This window comes from Salvelinus alpinus, chromosome 10 (genome assembly GCF_045679555.1).
Source record: "Salvelinus alpinus chromosome 10, SLU_Salpinus.1, whole genome shotgun sequence".
Taxonomy (NCBI): Eukaryota; Metazoa; Chordata; class Actinopteri; order Salmoniformes; family Salmonidae; genus Salvelinus; species Salvelinus alpinus.
In genome coordinates, this window is record NC_092095.1 from 68087178 (window position 1) to 68111237 (window position 24060).

The following is a 24060-nucleotide window of genomic DNA, read 5'->3' on the forward strand; positions in this document are numbered from 1 at the left end:
AGAACCTGTTGTGTTTTCTACACTGATAGGAACCGTTAGGTTACATGTTCATCTATAAAGAACCTGTTGTGTTTTCTACACTGATAGGAACCGTTAGGCTACATGTTCATCTATAAAGAACCTGTTGTGTTTTCTACACTGATAGGAACCGTTAGGCTACATGTTCATCTATAAAGAACCTGTTGTGTTTTCTACACTGATAGGAACCGTTAGGTTACATGTTCATCTATAAAGAACCTGTTGTGTTTTCTACACTGATAGGAACCGTTAGGTTACATGTTCATCTATAAAGAACCTGTTGTGTTTTCTACACTAGGAACCGTTAGGCTACATGTTCATCTATAAAGAACCTGTTGTGTTTTCTACACTAGGAACCGTTAGGCTACATGTTCATCTATAAAGAACCTGTTGTGTTTTCTACACTGATAGGAACCGTTAGGCTACATGTTCATCTATAAGGAACCTGTTGTGTTTTCTACACTGATAGGAACCGTTAGGCTACATGTTCATCTATAAAGAACCTGTTGTGTTTTCTACACTGATAGGAACCGTTAGGCTACATGTACATCTATAAAGAACCTGTTGTGTTTTCTACACTGATAGGAACCGTTAGGCTACATGTTCATCTATAAAGAACCTGTTGTGTTTTCTACACTGATAGGAACCGTTAGGTTACATGTTCATCTATAAAGAACCTGTTGTGTTTTCTACACTGATAGGAACCGTTAGGCTACATGTTCATCTATAAAGAACCTGTTGTGTTTTCTACACTGATAGGAACCGTTAGGCTACATGTTCATCTATAAAGAACCTGTTGTGTTTTCTACACTGATAGGAACCGTTAGGCTACATGTTCATCTATAAAGAACCTGTTGTGTTTTCTACACTGATAGGAACCGTTAGGCTACATGTTCATCTATAAAGAACCTGTTGTGTTTTCTACACTGATAGGAACCGTTAGGCTACATGTTCATCTATAAAGAACCTGTTGTGTTTTCTACACTGATAGGAACCGTTAGGCTACATGTTCATCTATAAAGAACCTGTTGTGTTTTCTACACTGATAGGAACCGTTAGGCTACATGTTCATCTATAAAGAACCTGTTGTGTTTTCTACACTGATAGGAACCGTTAGGTTACATGTTCATCTATAAAGAACCTGTTGTGTTTTCTACACTAGGAACCGTTAGGCTACATGTTCATCTATAAAGAACCTGTTGTGTTTTCTACACTGATAGGAACCGTTAGGTTACATGTTCATCTATAAAGAACCTGTTGTGTTTTCTACACTAGGAACCGTTAGGCTACATGTTCATCTATAAAGAACCTGTTGTGTTTTCTACACTAGGAACCGTTAGGCTACATGTTCATCTATAAAGAACCTGTTGTGTTTTCTACACTGATAGGAACCGTTAGGTTACATGTACATCTATAAAGAACCTGTTGTGTTTTCTACACTGATAGGAACCGTTAGGCTACATGTTCATCTATAAAGAACCTGTTGTGTTTTCTACACTAGGAACCGTTAGGCTACATGTTCATCTATAAAGAACCTGTTGTGTTTTCTACACTGATAGGAACCGTTAGGCTACATGTTCATCTATAAAGAACCTGTTGTGTTTTCTACACTAGGAACCGTTAGGCTACATGTTCATCTATAAAGAACCTGTTGTGTTTTCTACACTGATAGGAACCGTTAGGCTACATGTTCATCTATAAAGAACCTGTTGTGTTTTCTACACTGATAGGAACCGTTAGGTTACATGTTCATCTATAAAGAACCTGTTGTGTTTTCTACCCTGATAGGAACCGTTAGGTTACATGTTCATCTATAAAGAACCTGTTGTGTTTTCTACACTGATAGGAACCGTTAGGTTACATGTTCATCTATAAAGAACCTGTTGTGTTTTCTACACTGATAGGAACCGTTAGGCTACATGTTCATCTATAAAGAACCTGTTGTGTTTTCTACACTGATAGGAACCGTTAGGCTACATGTTCATCTATAAAGAACCTGTTGTGTTTTCTACACTGATAGGAACCGTTAGGCTACATGTTCATCTATAAAGAACCTGTTGTGTTTTCTACACTGATAGGAACCGTTAGGTTACATGTTCATCTATAAAGAACCTGTTGTGTTTTCTACACTGATAGGAACCGTTAGGCTACATGTTCATCTATAAAGAACCTGTTGTGTTTTCTACACTGATAGGAACCGTTAGGCTACATGTTCATCTATAAAGAACCTGTTGTGTTTTCTACACTGATAGGAACCGTTAGGTTACATGTTCATCTATAAAGAACCTGTTGTGTTTTCTACACTGATAGGAACCGTTAGGCTACATGTTCATCTATAAAGAACCTGTTGTGTTTTCTACACTAGGAACCGTTAGGCTACATGTTCATCTATAAAGAACCTGTTGTGTTTTCTACACTGATAGGAACCGTTAGGCTACATGTTCATCTATAAAGAACCTGTTGTGTTTTCTACACTGATAGGAACCGTTAGGCTACATGTTCATCTATAAAGAACCTGTTGTGTTTTCTACACTGATAGGAACCGTTAGGCTACATGTTCATCTATAAAGAACCTGTTGTGTTTTCTACACTGATAGGAACCGTTAGGCTACATGTTCATCTATAAAGAACCTGTTGTGTTTTCTACACTAGGAACCGTTAGGTTACATGTTCATCTATAAAGAACCTGTTGTGTTTTCTACACTGATAGGAACCGTTAGGCTACATGTTCATCTATAAAGAACCTGTTGTGTTTTCTACACTGATAGGAACCGTTAGGCTACATGTTCATCTATAAAGAACCTGTTGTGTTTTCTACACTGATAGGAACCGTTAGGCTACATGTTCATCTATAAAGAACCTGTTGTGTTTTCTACACTGATAGGAACCGTTAGGCTACATGTTCATCTATAAAGAACCTGTTGTGTTTTCTACACTAGGAACCGTTAGGCTACATGTACATCTATAAGGAACCTGTGTTTTCTCTTTCCACCTCTCAGCTCCAGACACACAATCTACAGGTTCACCTGCTGTGTCCGCAGGCCCCAGGCCTGACCAGTCCACCCCTAGAGAACACCCCTGGATGGTCCTCTCTGGGTCGGACAGCGAGCAGGAGGACCCCCCCTGTCCTGGTCCTGCCTCTCCCGGGACAACTGAACCACAGACAGACGGTCAACAGAGAGGGCAGGAGGAGGAGAGACAGACAGACGGTCAACAGAGAGAGCAGGAGGAGGAGAGACAGACAGACGGTCAACAGAGAGAGCAGGAGGAGGAGAGACAGACAGACGGTCAACAGAGAGAGGAGGAGAAGCTCAAAGGCAAACAATCACCAGGAGAGAACCAGTCAGCCCCTCATGAGCACACTGATGGTAATCCAACTTGAATCTTCCCTTTTCTCCTTCCCTCTTTTCCTCCTTCCCTCCTACATATCTGGGGGATATTGTCTGGGGTGAATAGTCACCCATATGTTGTAATGCTGTAATGCTATGTATCACTGAGGTAGTCATCAATATGCCGCCAGCTGCCTCCCTCTGTTGTGTGGTGATTGGGTAAGGGAGGGTGTGACATATTATTAATGTTAGTATTATTATAGAAGGGGATTGTTTCTTCTCTTCACAGCATGCCTTATGGGATTTAAACTGGCTCTGAACTATAGGTTCATGAAATTGCTTTTATTTTGTGTATTTTTCATTTACCTCAAGTTTTTTAATTGCTTTTTAATTGCTCCGAAAAACTCCATAAGAATGAGTCATATTATCTGCCCCTCGTCTGTCTGTCTGTCACTACATGAATTAACACCCTCAACAGCACCAACCAGCTCCAGACACCCCTGCATGCTTTCACCCAGTCATCATAACACATCATCACACATTCTGATCCAGAAATATGTCCAGAAAAAAAGAACTGTGTTCTGTTAGTCCTGCCTTGTCTTGTCTTTCCCATTCGGGACTTTTCCTGAAGCTCATTTAATGGCAGTTAATGGCCTTGTGTATGTCACTCACTTCTGGTGGTGATGTGCCACTAGTGGCTGGGTGTTCTATTTCCAGACATTCCTCAGTCTCAGGGTTCATGTGGAACACTGCAGTGGACCAATATAAAAGTGACCTATCGGGTTCGGAGTGGCTTAATGAGAGCGAGAGAGCGACTCGGTGTACATAGCCGTGCTATTGAGAAAGGCCGCCGTAGGCAGACCTGGCTCTCAGGAGAAGACAGGCTGTGTGCACACTGCCCACAAAATGAGGTGGAAACTGAGCTGCACTTCCTAACCTCCTGCCCAATGTATGACCATATTAGAGACACATATTTCCCTCAGATTACACAGATCCACAAAGAATTCGAAAACAAAACCAATTTTTAGAAACTCCCATATCTATTGGGTGAAATACCACAATGTGCAATAACAGCAGCAATATTTGTAACATGTTGCCACAAGAAAAAGTCAACCAGTGAAGAACAAACACCATTGTAAATACAACCCATATTTATGTTTATTTATTTTCCCTTTTGTACTTTACTATTTGCACATTGTTACAACACTGCATATAGACATAATATGACATTTGAAATGTCTTTATTCTTTTGGAACTTCTGTGAGTGAAATGTTTACTGTACATTTTTTATTGTTTATTTAACTTTTTGTTAATTATCTACTTCACTTGCTTTGACAATGTTAACATATGTTTCCCATGGAGAGAGGGAGAGGATTCTAGAAGACAGAGAGGCATTAGATTCTAGATGGCAGGGAGGCATTAGATTCTAGACCACAGGGAGGCATTAGATTCTGGACCACAGAGAGGCATTAGATTCTGGACCACAGAGAGACATTAAATTCTGGACCACAGGGAGACATTAGATTCTGGACCACAGAGAGGCATTAGATTCTAGATGGCAGGGAGGCATTAGATTCTAGACCACAGAGAGGCATTAGATTCTGGACGACAGAGAGGCATTAGATTCTAGACCACAGGGAGGCATTAGATTCTGGACCACAGAGAGGCATTAGATTCTGGACCACAGAGAGGCATTAGATTCTGGACCACAGAGAGGCATTAGATTCTGGACGACAGAGAGGCATTAGATTCTGGACCACAGAGAGGCATTAGATTCTAGATCACAGAGAGGCATTAGATTCTGGACCACAGGGAGGCATTAGATTCTAGACCACAGAGAGACATTAGATTCTGGACCACAGAGAGGCATTAGATTCTGGACCACAGAGAGGCATTAGATTCTGGACCACAGAGAGGCATTAGATTCTGGACCACAGAGAGGCATTAGATTCTGGACCACAGAGAGGCATTAGATTCTGGACCACAGAGAGGCATTAGATTCTAGACCACAGAGAGACATTAGATTCTGGACCACAGAGAGGCATTAGATTCTGGACCACAGAGAGGCATTAGATTCTAGACCACAGAGAGGCATTAGATTCTGGACCACAGAGAGGCATTAGATTCTGGACCACAGAGAGGCATTAGATTCTGGACCACAGGGAGGCATTAGATTCTGGACCACAGAGAGGCATTAGATTCTGGACCACAGAGAGGCATTAGATTCTGGACCACAGAGAGGCATTAGATTCTGGACCACAGAGAGGCATTAGATTCTGGACCACAGAGAGGCATTAGATTCTGGACCACAGAGAGGCATTAGATTCTGGACCACAGAGAGGCATTAGATTCTGGACCACAGAGAGGCATTAGATTCTGGACCACAGAGAGGCATTAGATTCTGGACCACAGAGAGGCATTAGATTCTGGACCACAGAGAGGCATTAGATTCTAGACCACAGGGAGGCATTAGATTCTAGACCACAGGGAGGCATTAGATTCTGGACCACAGGGAGGCATTAGATTCTGGACCACAGGGAGGCATTAGATTCTGGACCACAGAGAGGCATTAGATTCTGGACCACAGAGAGGCATTAGATTCTGGACCACAGAGAGGCATTAGATTCTGGACCACAGAGAGGCATTAGATTCTGGACCACAGAGAGACATTAGATTCTGGACCACAGAGAGGCATTAGATTCTGGACCACAGAGAGGCATTAGATTCTGGACCACAGAGAGGCATTAGATTCTGGACCACAGAGAGGCATTAGATTCTGGACCACAGAGAGGCATTAGATTCTGGACCACAGAGAGGCATTAGATTCTGGACCACAGGGAGGCATTAGATTCTGGACCACAGAGAGGCATTAGATTCTGGACCACAGAGAGGCATTAGATTCTGGACCACAGAGAAGCATTAGATTCTGGACCACAGAGAAGCATTCGATTCTAGTCTTATAAACCGCCCCATTTAATGCAGTAATGACATCACACCAAATTCAGTTAGAACTAAAACACCAACAATCTGCTGTCGCCACCTAGATAGATATCCTGTCTGTTCTAAAGCTGCTGTCTCCACCTAGAGAGATATCCTGTCTGTTCTAACTAAAGCTGCTGTCTCCCACCTAGATAGATATCCTGTCTGTTCTAAAGCTGCTGTCTCCACCTAGAGAGATATCCTGTCTGTTCTAACTAAAGCTGCTGTCTCCCACCTAGATAGATATCCTGTCTGTTCTAAAGCTGCTGTCTCCACCTCGATAGATATCCTGTCTGTTCTAACTAAAGCTGCTGTCTCCCACCTAGATAGATATCCTGTCTGTTCTAGCTAAAGCTGCTGTCTCCACCTAGATAGATATCCTGTCTGTTCTAACTAAAGCTGCTGTCTCCCACCTAGATAGATATCCTGTCTATTCTAAAGCTGCTGTCTCCCACCTAGATAGATATCCTGTCTGTTCTAACTAAAGCTGCTGTCGCCCACCTAGATAGATATCCTGTCTGTTCTAGCTAAAGCTGCTGTCGCCACCTAGATAGATATCCTGTCTGTTCTAACTAAAGCTGCTGTCGCCACCTAGATAGATATCCTGTCTATTCTAACTAAAGCTGTTGTCTCCCACCTAGATAGATATCCTGTCTGTTCTAACTTAAGCTGTTGTCTCCCACCTAGATAGATATCCTGTCTGTTCTAACTAAAGCTGCTGTCTCCACCTAGATAGATATCCTGTCTGTTCTAACTAAAGCTGTTGTCTCCCACCTAGATAGATATCCTGTCTGTTCTAACTAAAGCTGCTGTCGCCACCTAGATAGATATCCTGTCTGTTTTAGCTAAAGCTGCTGTCGCCACCTAGATAGATATCCTGTCTCTTCTAACTAAAGCTGCTGTCTCCACCTAGATAGATATCCTGTCTTTTCTAACTAAAGCTGCTGTCGCTTACCTAGATAGATATCCTGTCTATTCTAACTAAAGCTGCTGTCGCCACCTAGATAGATATCCTGTCTATTCTAACTAAAGCTGCTGTCGCCACCTAGATAGATATCCTGTCTATTCTAACTAAAGCTGCTGTCTCCCACCTAGATAAATATCCTGTCTATTCTAACTAAAGCTGCTGTCGCCACCTAGATAGATATCCTGTCTGTTCTAACTAAAGCTGCTGTCTCCCACCTAGATAGATATCCTGTCTGTTCTAACTAAAGCTGCTGTCGCCACCTAGATAGATATCCTGTCTATTCTAACTAAAGCTGCTGTCTCCCACCTAGATAGATATCCTGTCTGTTCTAAAGCTGCTGTCTCCACCTAGATAGATATCCTGTCTGTTCTAACTAAAGCTGTTGTCTCCCACCTAGATAGATATCCTGTCTGTTCTAACTAAAGCTGCTGTCGCCACCTAGATAGATATCCTGTCTGTTTTAGCTAAAGCTGCTGTCGCCACCTAGATAGATATCCTGTCTATTCTAACTAAAGCTGCTGTCGCCACCTAGATAGATATCCTGTCTGTTCTAACTAAAGCTGCTGTCTCCCACCTAGATAGATATCCTGTCTGTTCTAATTAAAGCTGCTGTCGCCACCTAGATAGATATCCTGTCTATTCTAACTAAAGCTGCTGTCGCCACCTAGATAGATATCCTGTCTGTTCTAACTAAAGCTGCTGTCGCCACCTAGATAGATATCCTGTCTATTCTAACTAAAGCTGCTGTCGCCACCTAGATAGATATCCTGTCTATTCTAACTAAAGCTGCTGTCGCCACCTAGATAGATATCCTGTCTATTCTAACTAAAGCTGCTGTCGCCCACCTAGATAGATATCCTGTCTATTCTAAAGCTGCTGTCTCCACCTAGATAGATATCCTGTCTATTCTAACTAAAGCTGCTGTTTACTGTGGCGATCCCTCCTAGATGTATTATGGAGTCTAATTTCCACCAATTGACCTTTTCTTGCAGGCATTGTCATCATTAGGGAGCCTCACCCCTAGACCGTAATGACCTTTCTCCTCTCTCCCTCCCTGCAGCCCAGACAGACAGTGTATCTAGTCCTGCTGATGACACTACGGCCAGTCTCCCCCTGTACCCCAACATGAAGTTCTGCGCCAGCAAGAACACTGAGCGTATCTACCTTTACTCCCAGGTACATGACGCCGCTTCTACTCTGTACTCAACACTCCTCCTTCCTCTTCCCCTCTCGCCTCCTCGTCCCCTCTCGCCTCCTCTTCCCCTCTTGCCTCCTCTTCCCCTCTCGCCTCCTCTTCCCCTCTCGCCTCCTCTTCCCCTCTCGCCTCCTCTTCCCCTCTCGCCTCCTCTTCCCCTCTCGCCTCCTCGTCCCCTCTCGCCTCCTCGTCCCCTCTCGCCTCCTCTTCCCCTCTCGCCTCCTCTTCCCCTCTCGCCTCCTCTTCCCCTCTCGCCTCCTCTTCCCCTCTCGTCCCCTCTCGCCTCCTCTTCCCCTCTCGCCTCCTCTTCCCCTCTCGTCCCCTCTCGCCTCCTCTTCCCCTCTCGCCTCCTCTTCCCCTCTCGCCTCCTCTTCCCCTCTCGCCCCCTCTCGCCTACTCTTCCTCCTCTCTCCTACTCCTTCATTTCCCCTTATTACCTGTAGTCCAATATGTTTTTGATATGAGTGACCAATGGAAATGTAATATTTTCTGTGACAGACCTCTTATGTACCATCAAAGGATAAGCATGTATCTACCTTCTTCAACATAACAATACCCTTAATGCATAAATCAGATGTGGTTTACCCTTTTAAATCATGTCTGATTTGATTAATCCTAGGCCACTCACATTATTCAGAAATAGATTTAATCAACTGCTAAATAAAAATGTGATCAGATTGGTCAGTCTGGGTGAAATGTAAAGTATTACGTATGAGGAATTGGCTGACAAATGTCTTTTTTTAAATTGGTTGCAATGCCCAGTTGAAGTGTGTGAATGTGTTTTCAGCTGTGTTATCTATTCTCTGTGTGTCTCCCTTCATCAGGAGGACAGTCCACTGCACTGGAATTTCATTCCTCTGGACATTAAACTGGACAGCTGGGAGGACTTGCCTGAAGCCTTCAGACGCAGAGAGAACAGGACTCAGGTCAGTTTGTTTGACCTGCAAGTAGACAACACTGTAGTCTAGTCACAGGAGGGAAGCTGTCACCTAGAGGTACACAACACTGTAGTCTAGTCACAGGAGGGAAACTGTCACCTAGAGGTACACAACACTGTAGTCTAGTCACAGGAGGGAAGCTGTCACCTAGAGGTACACAACACTGTAGTCTAGTCACAGGAGGGAAGCTGTCACCTAGAGGTACACAACACTGTAGTCTAGTCACAGGAGGGAAACTGTCACCAAGAGGTACACAACACTGTAGTCTAGTCACAGGAGGGAAACTGTCACCAAGAGGTACACAACACTGTAGTCTAGTCACAGGAGGGAAACTGTCACCAAGAGGTACACAACACTGTAGTCTAGTCACAGGAGGGAAACTGTCACCTAGAGGTACACAACACTGTAGTCTAGTCACAGGAGGGAAGCTGTCACCTAGAGGTACACAACACTGTAGTCTAGTCACAGGAGGGAAGCTGTCACCTAGAGGTACACAACACTGTAGTCTAGTCACAGGAGGGAAACTGTCACCAAGAGGTACACAACACTGTAGTCTAGTCACAGGAGGGAAGCTGTCACCTAGAGGTAGACAACACTGTAGTCTAGTCACAGGAGGGAAGCTGTCACCTAGAGGTAGACATCACTGTAGTCACAGGAGGGAAGCTGTCACCTAGAGGTAGACATCACTGTAGTCACAGGAGGGAAGCTGTCACCTAGAGGTAGACATCACTGTAGTCACAGGAGGGAAGCTGTCACCTAGAGGTAGACAACACTGTAGTCTAGTCACTACAGGGAAGCTGTCACCTAGAGGTAGACATCACTGTAGTCACTACAGGGAAGTTGTCACCTAGAGGTAGACATCACTAGTCACTACAGGGAAGCTGTCACCTAGAGGTAGACGTCACTACAGGGAAGCTGTCACCTAGAGGTAGACATCACTGTAGTCACTACAGGGAAGCTGTCACCTAGAGGTAGACGTCACTACAGAGAAGCTGTCACCTAGAGGTAGACATCACTGTAGTCACTACAGGGAAGCTGTCACCTAGAGGTAGACATCACTAGTCACTACAGGGGAGCTGTCACCTAGAGGTAGACATCACTGTAGTCACTACAGGGAAGCTGTCACCTAGAGGTAGACGTCACTACAAAGAAGCTGTCACCTAGAGGTAGACATCACTAGTCACTACAGGGAAGCTGTCACCTAGAGGTAGACGTCACTACAGGGAAGCTGTCACCTAGAGGTAGACATCACTGTAGTCACTACAGGGAAGCTGTCACCTAGAGGTAGACGTCACTACAGAGAAGCTGTCACCTAGAGGTAGACATCACTGTAGTCACTACAGGGAAGCTGTCACCTAGAGGTAGACATCACTAGTCACTACAGGGGAGCTGTCACCTAGAGGTAGACATCACTGTAGTCACTACAGGGAAGCTGTCACCTAGAGGTAGACGTCACTACAAAGAAGCTGTCACCTAGAGGTAGACATCACTGTAGTCACTACAGGGAAGCTGTCACCTAGAGGTAGACATCACTAGTCACTACAGGGAAGCTGTCACCTAGAGGTAGACGTCACTACAGGGAAGCTGTCACCTAGAGGTAGACATCGCTAGTCACTACAGGGAAGCTGTCACCTAGAGGTAGACGTCACTACAGGGAAGCTGTCACCTAGAGGTAGACATCACTGTAGTCACTACAGGGAAGCTGTCACCTAGAGGTAGACATCACTGTAGTCACTACAGGGAAGCTGTCACCTAGAGGTAGACGTCACTACAAAGAAGCTGTCACCTAGAGGTAGACATCACTGTAGTCACTACAGGGAAGCTGTCACCTAGAGGTAGACATCACTAGTCACTACAGGGAAGCTGTCACCTAGAGGTAGACGTCACTACAGGGAAGCTGTCACCTAGAGGTAGACATCACTAGTCACTACAAAGAAGCTGTCACCTAGAGGTAGACATTTAAAGGCACAGTCATTTAAAGGCGCAGTCATTTAAAGGTGCTGTTCAGTGGTCATTTCATTTAATGTGGCTGCCGTTTGGCTGTAAAATGAATTACAGATTGTGTCTTTGTTTGACTGCTTTAAAGTGACTATCTGTGGGTCAGGTACTGAGGTTTAAAGTGGTGTTGTGACTCTCTCTGTGTGGGTCAGGTACTGAGGTTTTAAAGTGGTGTTGTGACTCTCTCTGTGTGGGTCAGGTACTGAGGTTTAAAGTGGTGTTGATGTGACTCTCTGTGTGGGTCAGGTACTGAGGTTTAAAGTGGTGTTGTGACTCTCTCTGTGTGGGTCAGGTACTGAGGTTTAAAGTGGTGTTGTGACTCTCTCTGTGTGGGTCAGGTACTGAGGTTTAAAGTGGTGTTGTGACTCTCTCTGTGTGGGTCCGGTACTGAGGTTTAAAGTGGTGTTGTGACTCTCTCTGTGTGGGTCAGGTACTGAGGTTTAAAGTGGTGTTGTGACTCTCTCTGTGTGGGTCCGGTACTGAGGTTTAAAGTGGTGTTGTGACTCTCTCTGTGTGGGTCAGGTACTGAGGTTTGTCCAGCAGTGGAGCACTCTGACAGCCATGAAGCAGAGACTGATCCGCCGCAGTGGTCTCCTGTTCTGCAGCCCAGTCCTGGCCCTGGACCAACTGACCAGCACCCAGCGCAAACACAGCAGCACCAAGAGGTAGGTGGGGGGAGGGATTGAACCTGTCCTATGTCTCCATCCTGCTGTGTTGGTGCCCAGACGGCATCAGATAATCACAGATTCATCCTGGTTCATGTGGGGGTGCGTGTCTCAAGAGCCAATCACAGTGGACGTAGGAGGAAAGCGTTTGACAGAATGTGGGATTTATTCGCTAATCAAGGTTTGCCCCATTGACTGCACATCAAGCTGATTTCCAGAGATGATATGTTGGTTAAAGACTTCATGCTGAGAAAGTATGGTAGAAACGAAGTCCAACTGGGAACCCTGGTTCCTACAGAGGTAGAGATTCACACTGTAACTGAGCTAATACAGGAGCAAGGAGCTGGATGGGAAGGTGATTATCTTGTAGTAAGGAGATGGATGGGAAGGTGATTATCTTGTAGTAAGGAGATGGATGGGAAGGTGATTATCTTGTAGTAAGGAGATGGATGGAAAGGTGATCATTGTGTAGTAAGGAGATGGATGGGAAGGTGATTATCGTGTAGTAAGGAGATGGATGGGAAGGTGATTATCTTGTAGTAAGGAGATGGATGGGAAGGTGATTATTGGGTAGTAAGGAGATGGATGGGAAGGTAATTATCGGGTAGTAAGGAGATGGATGGGAAGGTGATTATCGTGTAGTAAGGAGATGGATGGGAAGGTGATTATCGGGTAGTAAGGAGATGGATGGGAAGGTGATTATCGTGTAGTAAGGAGATGGATGGGAAGGTGATTATCGGGTAGTAAGGAGATGGATGGGAAGGTGATTATCGGGTAGTAAGGAGATGGATGGGAAGGTGATTATCGGGTAGTAAGGAGATGGATGGGAAGGTGATTATCGTGTAGTAAGGAGATGGATGGGAAGGTGATTATCGGGTAGTAAGGAGATGGATGGGAAGGTGATTATCGGGTAGTAAGGAGATGGATGGGAAGGTGATTATCGGGTAGTAAGGAGATGGATGGGAAGGTGATTATCGGGTAGTAAGGAGATGGATGGGAAGGTGATTATCAGGTAGTAAGGAGATGGATGGGAAGGTGATTATCAGGTAGTAAGGAGATGGATGGGAAGGTGATTATCGGGTAGTAAGGAGATGGATGGGAAGGTGATTATCGGGTAGTAAGGAGATGGATGGGAAGGTGATTATCGGGTAGTAAGGAGATGGATGGGAAGGTGATTATCGGGTAGTAAGGAGATGGATGGGAAGGTGATTATCAGGTAGTAAGGAGATGGATGGGAAGGTGATTATCAGGTAGTAAGGAGATGGATGGGAAGGTGATTATCCTGTAGTAAGGAGATGGATGGGGAGGTGATTATCGGGTAGTAAGGAGATGGATGGGAAGGTGATTATCCTGACGTTAGTAGACTCTGCTGTAGTGCTGTGCTGGGTTGTCCTGAAGGATCAGGGCCGTCGTCACAAAGAGACTCAGAGTAGGAGTGCTGCTGATATAGGATCAGTTTAGCCTTTTAGACACACCCCTCCGCCCAACACCTCAGTACTACTGTCAGTTGGACCTGGCTTTCATGTCCTTTCATCCAGCCTCTCTACACTGGTCTGTTTGAAGCCCAACAGGCCCCTCACCCCTTCTCTCTTTCATGCAAATCTGCCCCTTCCTCTCTTCTTCCTCCTCCTCCTTTCTTCAAGATTCCTCCTCTTTGATGTGTCTCCTTCCTCGCCTCATCCAGCTATCTGACCTTACTCTTCCTCTCCTCCTTCTCGTCCTCCCTCCCCCCAGGTAACTTCCTCCTCCCTCCCTCCATCCTAACCATGCTCTTCCTCCCTCCATCCAGGTATCTAACCATACTCTTCCTCCCTCCATCCAGGTATCTAACCATACTCTTCCTCCCTCCATCCATGTATCTAACCATACTCTTCCTCCCTCCATCCAGGTATCTAACCAAAGACGATGTGTCCCAGGCCTCTCTCAGTAAGGCCCAGTGTGACGGAGGAACTGTTCGCATGGTCAACAAGGAGATCTTCTTCACCAAGAGGAGAACTACCTCTATGTCACGACCCAACACCCCTGCCTCCGTCCCAGAGAAGTAGGTGTACAGTCTCCTAGAGAGTCATAGCAACACTAGTTCACAGTGTCAAACTTTCTCCTCCACATTGAAATGATATTACATTGAAAGACCACGGTATGTCCTGTCTGGACAATTGTTGTTCTATACCCAAGGAACTAAATGTAAGTGTTTACCACAGAGGGACCAGGCTATAATCCACTGTTTTAAAGGCTGTGGGACCAGTGAGTGTTTACCACAGAGGGACCAGGCTATAATCCACTGTTTTAAAGGCTGTGGGACCAGTGAGTGTTTACCACAGGGGGACCAGGCTATAATCCACTGTTTTAAAGGCTGTGGGACCAGTGAGTGTTTACCACAGGGGGACCAGGCTATAATCCACTGTTTTAAAGGCTGTGGGACCAGTGAGTGTTTACCACAGAGGGACCAGGCTATAATCCACTGTTTTAAAGGCTGTGGGACCAGTGAGTGTTTACCACAGGGGGACCAGGCTATAATCCACTGTTTTAAAGGCTGTGGGACCAGTGAGTGTTTACCACAGGGGGACCAGGCTATAATCCACTGTTTTAGAGGCAATTGACTGAAGGCTTGTTGGATAGATGGAGCACATCGCTATGGCAACCACCACAGGGACTGGCTCTTTCTCTCTCACCCAGCGAGTCTTGCTGATTGGTTGAGGATCATCGGGGGCGCTCCAGAGAGTCGTGTCCCATCTGTTCCCTAACGTGTGGACAGGCAGTACCCTGGTGGAAGGCTGTAAGAACACATCCACACTGTGGCAGTGGTCCAGGCTCACCTTCCTCTCCCTCTGCTTCTCCAGCCAGGAGGAAGACTCACACAGACAACAACAATATGTCCCAGCTCCCCAAAGCATGCTTAGACGTTCCTATTGAATGAATGCCTTGTAACTGTATAGTAATACAGTAGCTTCCACACACTGGTTGAATCAACGGTGTTTCAAATCAAATCAACGTTTATTTGTCACGTGCTCCGAATACAACAGGTGTAGTAGACCTTACAGTGAAATGCTGAATACAACAGGTGTAGTAGACCTTACAGTGAAATGCTGAATACAACAGGTGTAGTAGACCTTACAGTGAAATGCTGAATACAACAGGTGTAGTAGACCTTACAGTGAAATGCTGAATACAACAGGTGTAGTAGACCTTACAGTGAAATGCTGAATACAACAGGTGTAGTAGACCTTACAGTGAAATGCTGAATACAACAGGTGTAGTAGACCTTACAGTGAAATGCTGAATACAACAGGTGTAGTAGACCTTACAGTGAAATGCTGAATACAACAGGTGTAGTAGACCTTACAGTGAAATGCTGAATACAACAGGTGTAGTAGACCTTACAGTGAAACGCTGAATACAACAGGTGTAGTAGACCTTACAGTGAAATGCTGAATACAACAGGTGTAGTAGACCTTACAGTGAAACGCTGAATACAACAGGTGTAGTAGACCTTACAGTGAAATGCTGAATACAACAGGTGTAGTAGACCTTACAGTGAAACGCTGAATACAACAGGTGTAGTAGACCTTACAGTGAAATGCTGAATACAACAGGTGTAGTAGACCTTACAGTGAAATGCTGAATACAACAGGTGTAGTAGACCTTACAGTGAAATGCTGAATACAACAGGTGTAGTAGACCTTACAGTGAAATGCTGAATACAACAGGTGTAGTAGACCTTACAGTGAAATGCTGAATACAACAGGTGTAGTATACCTTACAGTGAAATGCTGAATACAACAGGTGTAGTAGACCTTACAGTGAAATGCTGAATACAACAGGTGTAGTAGACCTTACAGTGAAATGGTGAATACAACAGGTGTAGTAGACCTTACAGTGAAATGCTGAATACAACAGGTGTAGTAGACCTTACAGTGAAATGCTGAATACAACAGGTGTAGTAGACCTTACAGTGAAATGCTGAATACAACAGGTGTAGTAGACCTTACAGTGAAATGCTGAATACAACAGGTGTAGTAGACCTTACAGTGAAATGCTGAATACAACAGGTGTAGTAGACCTTACAGTGAAATGCTGAATACAACAGGTGTAGTAGACCTTACAGTGAAATGCTGAATACAACAGGTGTAGTAGACCTTACAGTGAAATGCTGAATACAACAGGTGTAGTAGACCTTACAGTGAAATGCTGAATACAACAGGTGTAGTAGACCTTACAGTGAAATGCTGAATACAACAGGTGTAGTAGACCTTACAGTGAAATGCTGAATACAACAGGTGTAGTAGACCTTACAGTGAAATGCTGAATACAACAGGTGTAGTAGACCTTACAGTGAAACGCTTACTTACAGGCTCTAACCAATAGGGCAAAAAAGGTATTACCGGTAGGTGAACAATAGGTAAGTAAAGAAATAAAAACAACAGTGAAAAATAACAGTAGCGAGGCTAATATACAGGCACCGGTTAGTCGGCTGATTGAGGTAGTATGTACATGTAGATACGGTTAAAGTGACTATGCATATATGATAAACAGAGAGTAGCTGTAGCATAAAATGGCGCCGGAAGAAATGGCAGCAGTTTTACGGGCGCCCAACCAATTGTGCTACTATGTGGGGGGTTTTTGCGTTATTTGTAACTTATTTTGTACATAATGTTTCTGCCACTGTATCTTACAGCAAAAAAGAGCTTCTGGATATCAGGACAGCGATCACTCACCTCGGATTAGACTAAGATTTTTTCTTCAACAAGCAGGACGCACAGGACATTCTCCAAACACCCGACAAGGCCGACATCCCCGTTATTTGCAAGAGGAAGAAACGCAGGTACAGAGGACACAGAGCGGGGTGCCTCGTAAGGATCCGCCGAAGGCGACTGGGAAAGCTGCCGTTACCATCAATATTGCTCGCCAACGTGCAATCATTGGACAATAAATTAGACGAGGTACGATCACGAATATCCTGCCAACGGGACATCAAACTCTGTAATATCTTATGTTTCACGGAATCGTGGCTTAATGACGACATGGATATTCAGCTAGCAGGATATACGCTGCACCGGCAAGATAGAACAGCACACTCCGGTAAGACGAGGGGGGGGGGTCGGTCTGTGCATATTTGTAAACAACAGCTAGTGCACGAAATCTAAGGAAGTCTCTAGATTTTGCTCGCCTGAAGTAGAGAATCTTGTGATAAAATGCAGACCACACTATTTGCCTAGAGAGTTTTCAGCTATACTTTTCGTGGCTGTTTATTTACCACCACAGACAGATGCTGGCACTAAGACCGCACTCAGTCAGCTGTATAAGGAAATAAGCAAACAGGAAACCGCTCACCCAGAGGCAGCGCTCCTAGTGGCCGGAGACTTCAATGCAGGGAAACTTAAATCAGTTCTACCTAATTTCTACCAGCATATTAAATGTGCATCCAGAGGGAAAGAAATTCTAGATCACCTGTACTCCACAAACAGAGACACATACAAAGATCTCCCTCACCCTCCATTTGGTAAATCCGACAACAATTCTATCCTCCTGATTCCTGCTTACAAGCTAAAATTAAAGCAGGAAGCACCAGTGACTCGGTCTATAAAAAAGTGGTCAGGTGAAGCAGATGCTAAACTACAGGACTGTTTTGCTATCACATGTTCCAGGATTCTTCCGGTGGCATTGAGGAGTACACCACATTAGTCACTGGCTTTATCAATAAGTGCATCGAGGACGTCGTCCCCACAGGGACTGTATGTACAGTGGGGCAAAAAAGTATTTAGTCAGCCACAAATTGTGCAAGTTCTCCCACTTAAAAAGATGAGAGAGGCCTGTAATTTTCATCATAGGTACACTTCAACTATGACAGACAAAATGAGAAAGAAAATCCAGAAAATCACATTGTAGGATTTTTAATGAATTTATTTGCAAATTATGGTGGAAAATAAGTATTTTTTTCTCATTTTGTCTGTCATAGTTGAAGTGTACCTATGAGTACACTTCATACAGGCCTCTCTCATCTTTTTAAGTGGGAGAACTTACACAATTGGTGGCTGACTAAATACTTTTTTGCCCCACTGTACATACCTCAACCAGAAGCCATGGATTACAGGCAACATTCGCACTGAGCTAAAGGGTAGAGCTGCCGCTTTCAAGGTGCGGGATTCTAACCCGGAAGCTTATAAGAAATCCTGCTATGCCCTCCGATGAACCGTCAATACAGGGCTAAGATTGAATCATACTACACCGGCTCCGACGACCCTCGTCAGATGTGGCAGGGCTTGCAAACTATTACAGACTACAAAGGGAAGCACAATCACTTCTATGCTAGCTTTGAGGCAAGCAACACTGAGGCATGCATGAGAGCATCAGCTGTTCCGGACGACTGTGTGATCACGCTCTCCGTAGCCGGCGTGAGTAAGACCTTTAAACAGGTCATTATTCACAAGGCTGCAGGGCCAGACGGATTACCAGGACGTGTGCTCCGGGCATGTGCTGACCAACTGGCAGGTGTCTTCACACATTTTCAACATGTCCCTGATTGAGTCTGTAATACCAACATGTTTCAAGCAGACCACCATAGTCCCTGTTCCCAAGAACACGAAGGCAACCTACCTAAATGACTACAGACCCGTAGCACTCACATCCGTAGCCATGAAGTGCTTTGAAAAGCTGGTAAAGACTCACATCAACACCATTCTCCCAGAAACGCTAGACCCACTCCAATTTGCATATCGCTCAAACAGATCCACAGATGATGCAATCTCTATTGCACTCCACACTGCCCTTTCCCACCTGGACAAAAAGAACACCTTCGTGAGAATTCTATTCATTGACTACAGCTCAGCGTTCAACACCATAGTACCCTCAAAGCTCATCACTAAGCTAAGGATCCTGGGACTTAACACCTCCCTCTGCAACTGGATCCTGGACTTCCTGATGGGTCGCCCCCAGGTGGTGAGGGTAGGTAGCAACACATCTGCCACGCTGATCCTCAACACTGGAGCCCCTCAGGGGTGCGTGCTCAGTCCCCTCCTGTACTGTACTCCCTGTTCACCCACGACTGCATGGCCAGGCACGACTCCAACACCATCATTAAGTTTGCAGTCGACACAACAGTGGTAGGCCTGATCAACGACGAGACAGCCTATAGGGAGGAGGGCAGAGACCTGGCCGGGTGTTGCCAGAATAACCTATCCCCCAACGTAACCAAGACTAAGGAGATGATTGTGGACTACAGGAAAAGGAGGACCGAGCACACCCCCCATTCTCATCGACGGGGCTGTAGTGGAGCAGGTTGAGTGCTTCAAGTTCCTTGGTGTCCACATCACCAACAAACTAGAATGGTCCAAACACACCAAGACAGTCGTGAAGAGGGCACGGCAAAGCCTATTCCCCCTCAGGAAACTAAAAAGATTTGGCATGGGTCCTCAGATCCTCAAAAGGTTCTACAGCTGCAACATCGAGAGCATCCTGACTGGTTGCTTCACTGCCTGGTACGGCAATTGCTCGGCCTCCGACCGCAAGGTAGACGGAATCGTCATGTCAATGAAATTACGTTGAACCAACGTGGAATAGAAGTTGAATTGACGTCTGCGCCCAGTGGATTAATAGTGTTTATGAACTTGTTTGGCAGATGACATGCCTCCCTCTCTGTGTCTCTTGTGGTGGATGAATCAGAATTAGTTGGGGAATAAAAAGTATATCACATAAGAATATTATGCAGATATGACACCTTAATTACTTATGTTACCCAACTAATTTAAAGCCACCACTCTCTCTCTCTCTCTCTATCTCTATCTCTATCTCTCTATCTCTGTCTCTTTCGATCTCTCCCCCCAGACCATCTGAGGTGCACCCAGAGCCTCCTGTTGGTGCTCCTGAGGGCCCGTCAGAGGCTGAAGCTGGGTACCTGCAGGTGCTGGACAGTGAGGGTCGAGCCTTGTGTCTGTCCTGCCACAAGACCTGTGGGTCCACCGGAGGAGCCTGGGACAACTGCTTCTGTAGCCAGACGTAAGTAACAACATCATCAAAGTAAAGCCAAGTTCACCCATCAGTGGTGTTGTATATCCTGCTATTATTAGTGTTGCCTCGTAGGCCTACTGTGTTCCTTTATTAAAGCTCTACGAAGAAAACATCAAGTTATTCTGTTGTATTCTACTTCATCTATCCTATCACAGGTGTCAGGAGGAGTTCCAGCTACGCTCCAGCCAGGCCTACATGCGCGCCCGGGTACTGCAGACGGAGCAGGGGGTGTGTCAGAGCTGCGGCCTGCAAGCCCACCAGCTGTACCTGAAGGTCCGCGACGCCCCGCCCACACACAGGAAGGAGATGCTAGAGAACACCTGGCTGGCCCAGCTGTCACTCAAACAGGTTGGTTGGTTTGGATGTCTTTAGCCCCCCAGGTCTGTGATACCTAGGACCATTCCATTACTCTGTATGGGGGGGACCTAGGACCATTCCATTACTCTGTATGGGGGGGACCTAGGACCATTCCATTACTCTGTATGGGGGGGACCTAGGACCATTCCATTACTCTGTATGGGGGGGACCTAGGACCATTCCATTACTCTGTATGGGGGGGACCTAGGACCATTCCATTACTCTGTATGGGGGGGACCTAGGACCATTCCATTACTCTGTATGGGGGGGACCTAGGACCATTCCATTACTCTGTATGGGGGGGACCTAGGACCATTCCATTACTCTGTATGGGGGGGACCTAGGACCATTCCATTACTCTGTATGGGGGGGACCTAGGACCATTCCATTACTCTGTATGGGGGGGACCTAGGACCATTCCATTACTCTGTATGGGGGGGACCTAGGACCATTCCATTACTCTGTATGGGGGGGACCTAGGACCATTCCATTACTCTGTATGGGGGGGACCTAGGACCATTCCATTACTCTGTATGGGGGGGGCCTAGGACCATTCCATTACTCTGTATGGGGGGGGGGGGGGGCTAGGACCATTCCATTACTCTGTATGGGGGGACCTACACTACCTGAGCTCTCTTAGCCAGGATACAGTCTTTACAGACAGGAGCTTTTTAAAGGTCCACAAATCTACAGACAGAGAGAACAGGAGGGTAAAAGTCATACTATTGATGTGGGTTGATTTTCAACTGGAGTTATCAAAGAGCAGTATCATCTCTCGCTTCTCAAATTAGCATATCACATTACTGAAGTTGTACAGAAAACACTCAGCTGAAATGGACAGGACCCATTTAGACAGTTGAAGCCACGTATGATATAAAGCAGAGTGTGTAGCGTCGGGAACAGACGGGTTTCACCTGTTCCACCTAATCCCCTGGATCTGGGGAGACCACTAAAGGCTTTAGGAGACATTATATTATACACTGGGAGAGAGAAGAGGAGAACACAGAGAAGAGAGTGAAATGAGAGGGACTCAGTCCTCTCTACTACTGACTGACACTCATCTTCCCTGGAATCTGCTGCTTTGTGCTGGGGGAAGATAAACCATTAGATGTGTGGGTGGGGGGGGTGTGGGTGTGGATGGAGGGTGTGTGTGTGTGTGAGGGGGTGTACTGTACTGTGGACACACAAGTTCCTCTCTCAACCTGTGTGCGTGCATGACTTCCACTCTCTCGGCTCACAGTAAATAGATTGGCCAGTACTGTCAGATCCTCCATGGATTTCTCCCACAGCTCAACCTCACCTCAGCCAAGAGCCTGTTTGATTTGTCTCTGCCATTTCTACTGTAAAGACCTTCTGCCTTCTCGCTCACAGATCAATGGATGGATTTGTCCTAACTCTAATAGGACGTCTGTAGGGCACAGAAACCACCGACAACAACTGCTGATGAATACATTGTATTGGTGCTCTGTATAGGAGGTCTGAGGACTAGCTTTAGTAGAGGCTTTCTAAGGCATTAGTACACCAGTGGGGGAATGTTCTGTATGGAGCGAGGAGGGGGGTGGAGGTGGGTCGGTAGTCATGGTGGAACGGAGCTTGCTCCTGCTTTTCTTCTCCTCTGTGGGTATGTGACCCCCCCCCCTCTGGTTCTCTTGTGGCTAATGTTGCGAGAGCGCTACTCTAGCTACCACTTCTACCCAAGAATGGAGATTGATTTCTGGGCTGAATTGTCCCCAGGGTTCCCCTTCTCTGGCTCTTTTCACATAAAATGGAGAAAAGAAAAGGCTTGGCTTCAAATTGAAATGCCTCCATTTTGGTTCTAGTGTTCCCCAGCTCCAGGCCATAGAACTAGAATTACAGGTGTTTGATTTCCTACCTGTTCCCAGAGTCCCCAGCTCGTTCTCTTACATTAGAGCCTTGTCATTCTCACTGTCTGAAGAGAGACAGATGAACACAGACAAACAGCCAGCCTGAGGAAATGTGATGCTGACATGGGATGGCTGACAAGATCCTATTATGAAAAACACATGGACAAAACTCAAAAGGGAATTTACAAATATTTCTTACACGAAATTGTTTGTTTACCCGTTTGAGCTACTAAAACTGTAAATGATATAATCATTATACTACCTCTTTACTGAGAAATGTATTTATTAAAATGGTCTGTTGTGTCCAGCTGAATGAGATGATCCGTGCCCCCGTGGAGGGTCAGTTCTGGCAGGTGGACCACATCCGACCCGTCTACAGTGGGGGAGGACAGTGTTCCCTGGACAACCTACAGACACTCTGCACCGTCTGTCACAGAACCGTAAGAGTCCAGTACACAGAGACACACACACACACCATCACACACACACACAGTGTTCACTGGACAACCCGCACAGTCTGTCCCCGCTCCTCTGTGTCCACATAAACACTCAGTCCCACATGGTGCTTCATTACACCCTAGCCATATGCCCTCTCAAACCAGTTATAATACCATGTTATAGTATAATAACATGTTATAATATAATATCATGTTATAGTATAATACCATGTTATAGTATAATACCATGTTATAATAGCATGTTATAGTATAATACCATGTTATGATATAATACACCATCATGTTATAGTATAATACCATGTTTTAGTATAATACACCACCATGTTATAATATAATACCATGTTATAGTATAATACCTTTTTATAATACCATGTTATAGTATAATACCATGTCATAGTATAATACACCACCATGTTATAATATAATACACCACCATGTTATAGTATAATTACATGTTATAGTATAATTACATGTTATAGTATAATACCATGTTATAGTATAATACCATGTCATAGTATAATACCATGTTATAATACACCACCATGTTATAATATAATACCATGTTATAGTATAATACCTTTTTATAATACCATGTTATAGTATAATACCATGTTATAGTATAATACCATGTCATAGTATAATACCATGTTATAATGTAATACCATGTTATAGTATAATACCATGTTATAATATAATACACCATCATGTTATAATATAATACACCACCATGTTATAGTATATTACACTACCATGTTATAGTATAATTACATGTTATAGTATAATACACCACCATGTTATAGTATAATACCATGTTATAGTATAATACCATGTTATATAATACCATGTCATAGTATAATACCATGTTATAATACACCACCATGTTATAATATAATAACCCACCATGTTATAGTATATTACACTACCATGTTATAGTATAATTACATGTTATAGTATAATACCATGTTATAGTATAATACACCACCATGTTATAATATAATACCATGTTATAGTATAATACCTTTTTATAATACCATGTTATAGTATAATATCATGTTATAGTATAATACCATGTCATAGTATAATACCATGTTATAATGTAATACCATGTTATAATATAATACACCACCATGTTATAGTATATTACACTACCATGTTATAGTATAATTACATGTTATAGTATAATACCATGTTATAAGATAAATACCATGTCATAGTATAATACCATGTTATAGTATAATACCTTTTTATAATACCATGTTATAGTATAATACCATGTTATAGTATAAT

General features: G+C 44.5%; 1 protein-coding gene across 1 annotated transcript in view; it reads left to right on the forward strand.

Moving 5' to 3' along the window:
- The window catches only part of LOC139532734 (DNA annealing helicase and endonuclease ZRANB3-like), an 86972-nt gene that overhangs the window by 59190 nt on the left and 3722 nt on the right, over positions 1–24060 (forward strand). Inside the window, exons 15-22 of the mRNA XM_071330699.1 lie at positions 3018–3386; positions 8354–8469; positions 9313–9414; positions 11947–12089; positions 13978–14130; positions 19911–20081; positions 20249–20441; positions 22624–22755. Of these exons, the coding sequence (XP_071186800.1) occupies positions 3018–3386; positions 8354–8469; positions 9313–9414; positions 11947–12089; positions 13978–14130; positions 19911–20081; positions 20249–20441; positions 22624–22755 (1379 nt within the window). The remainder of the gene's footprint in view (positions 1–3017; positions 3387–8353; positions 8470–9312; positions 9415–11946; positions 12090–13977; positions 14131–19910; positions 20082–20248; positions 20442–22623; positions 22756–24060) is intronic.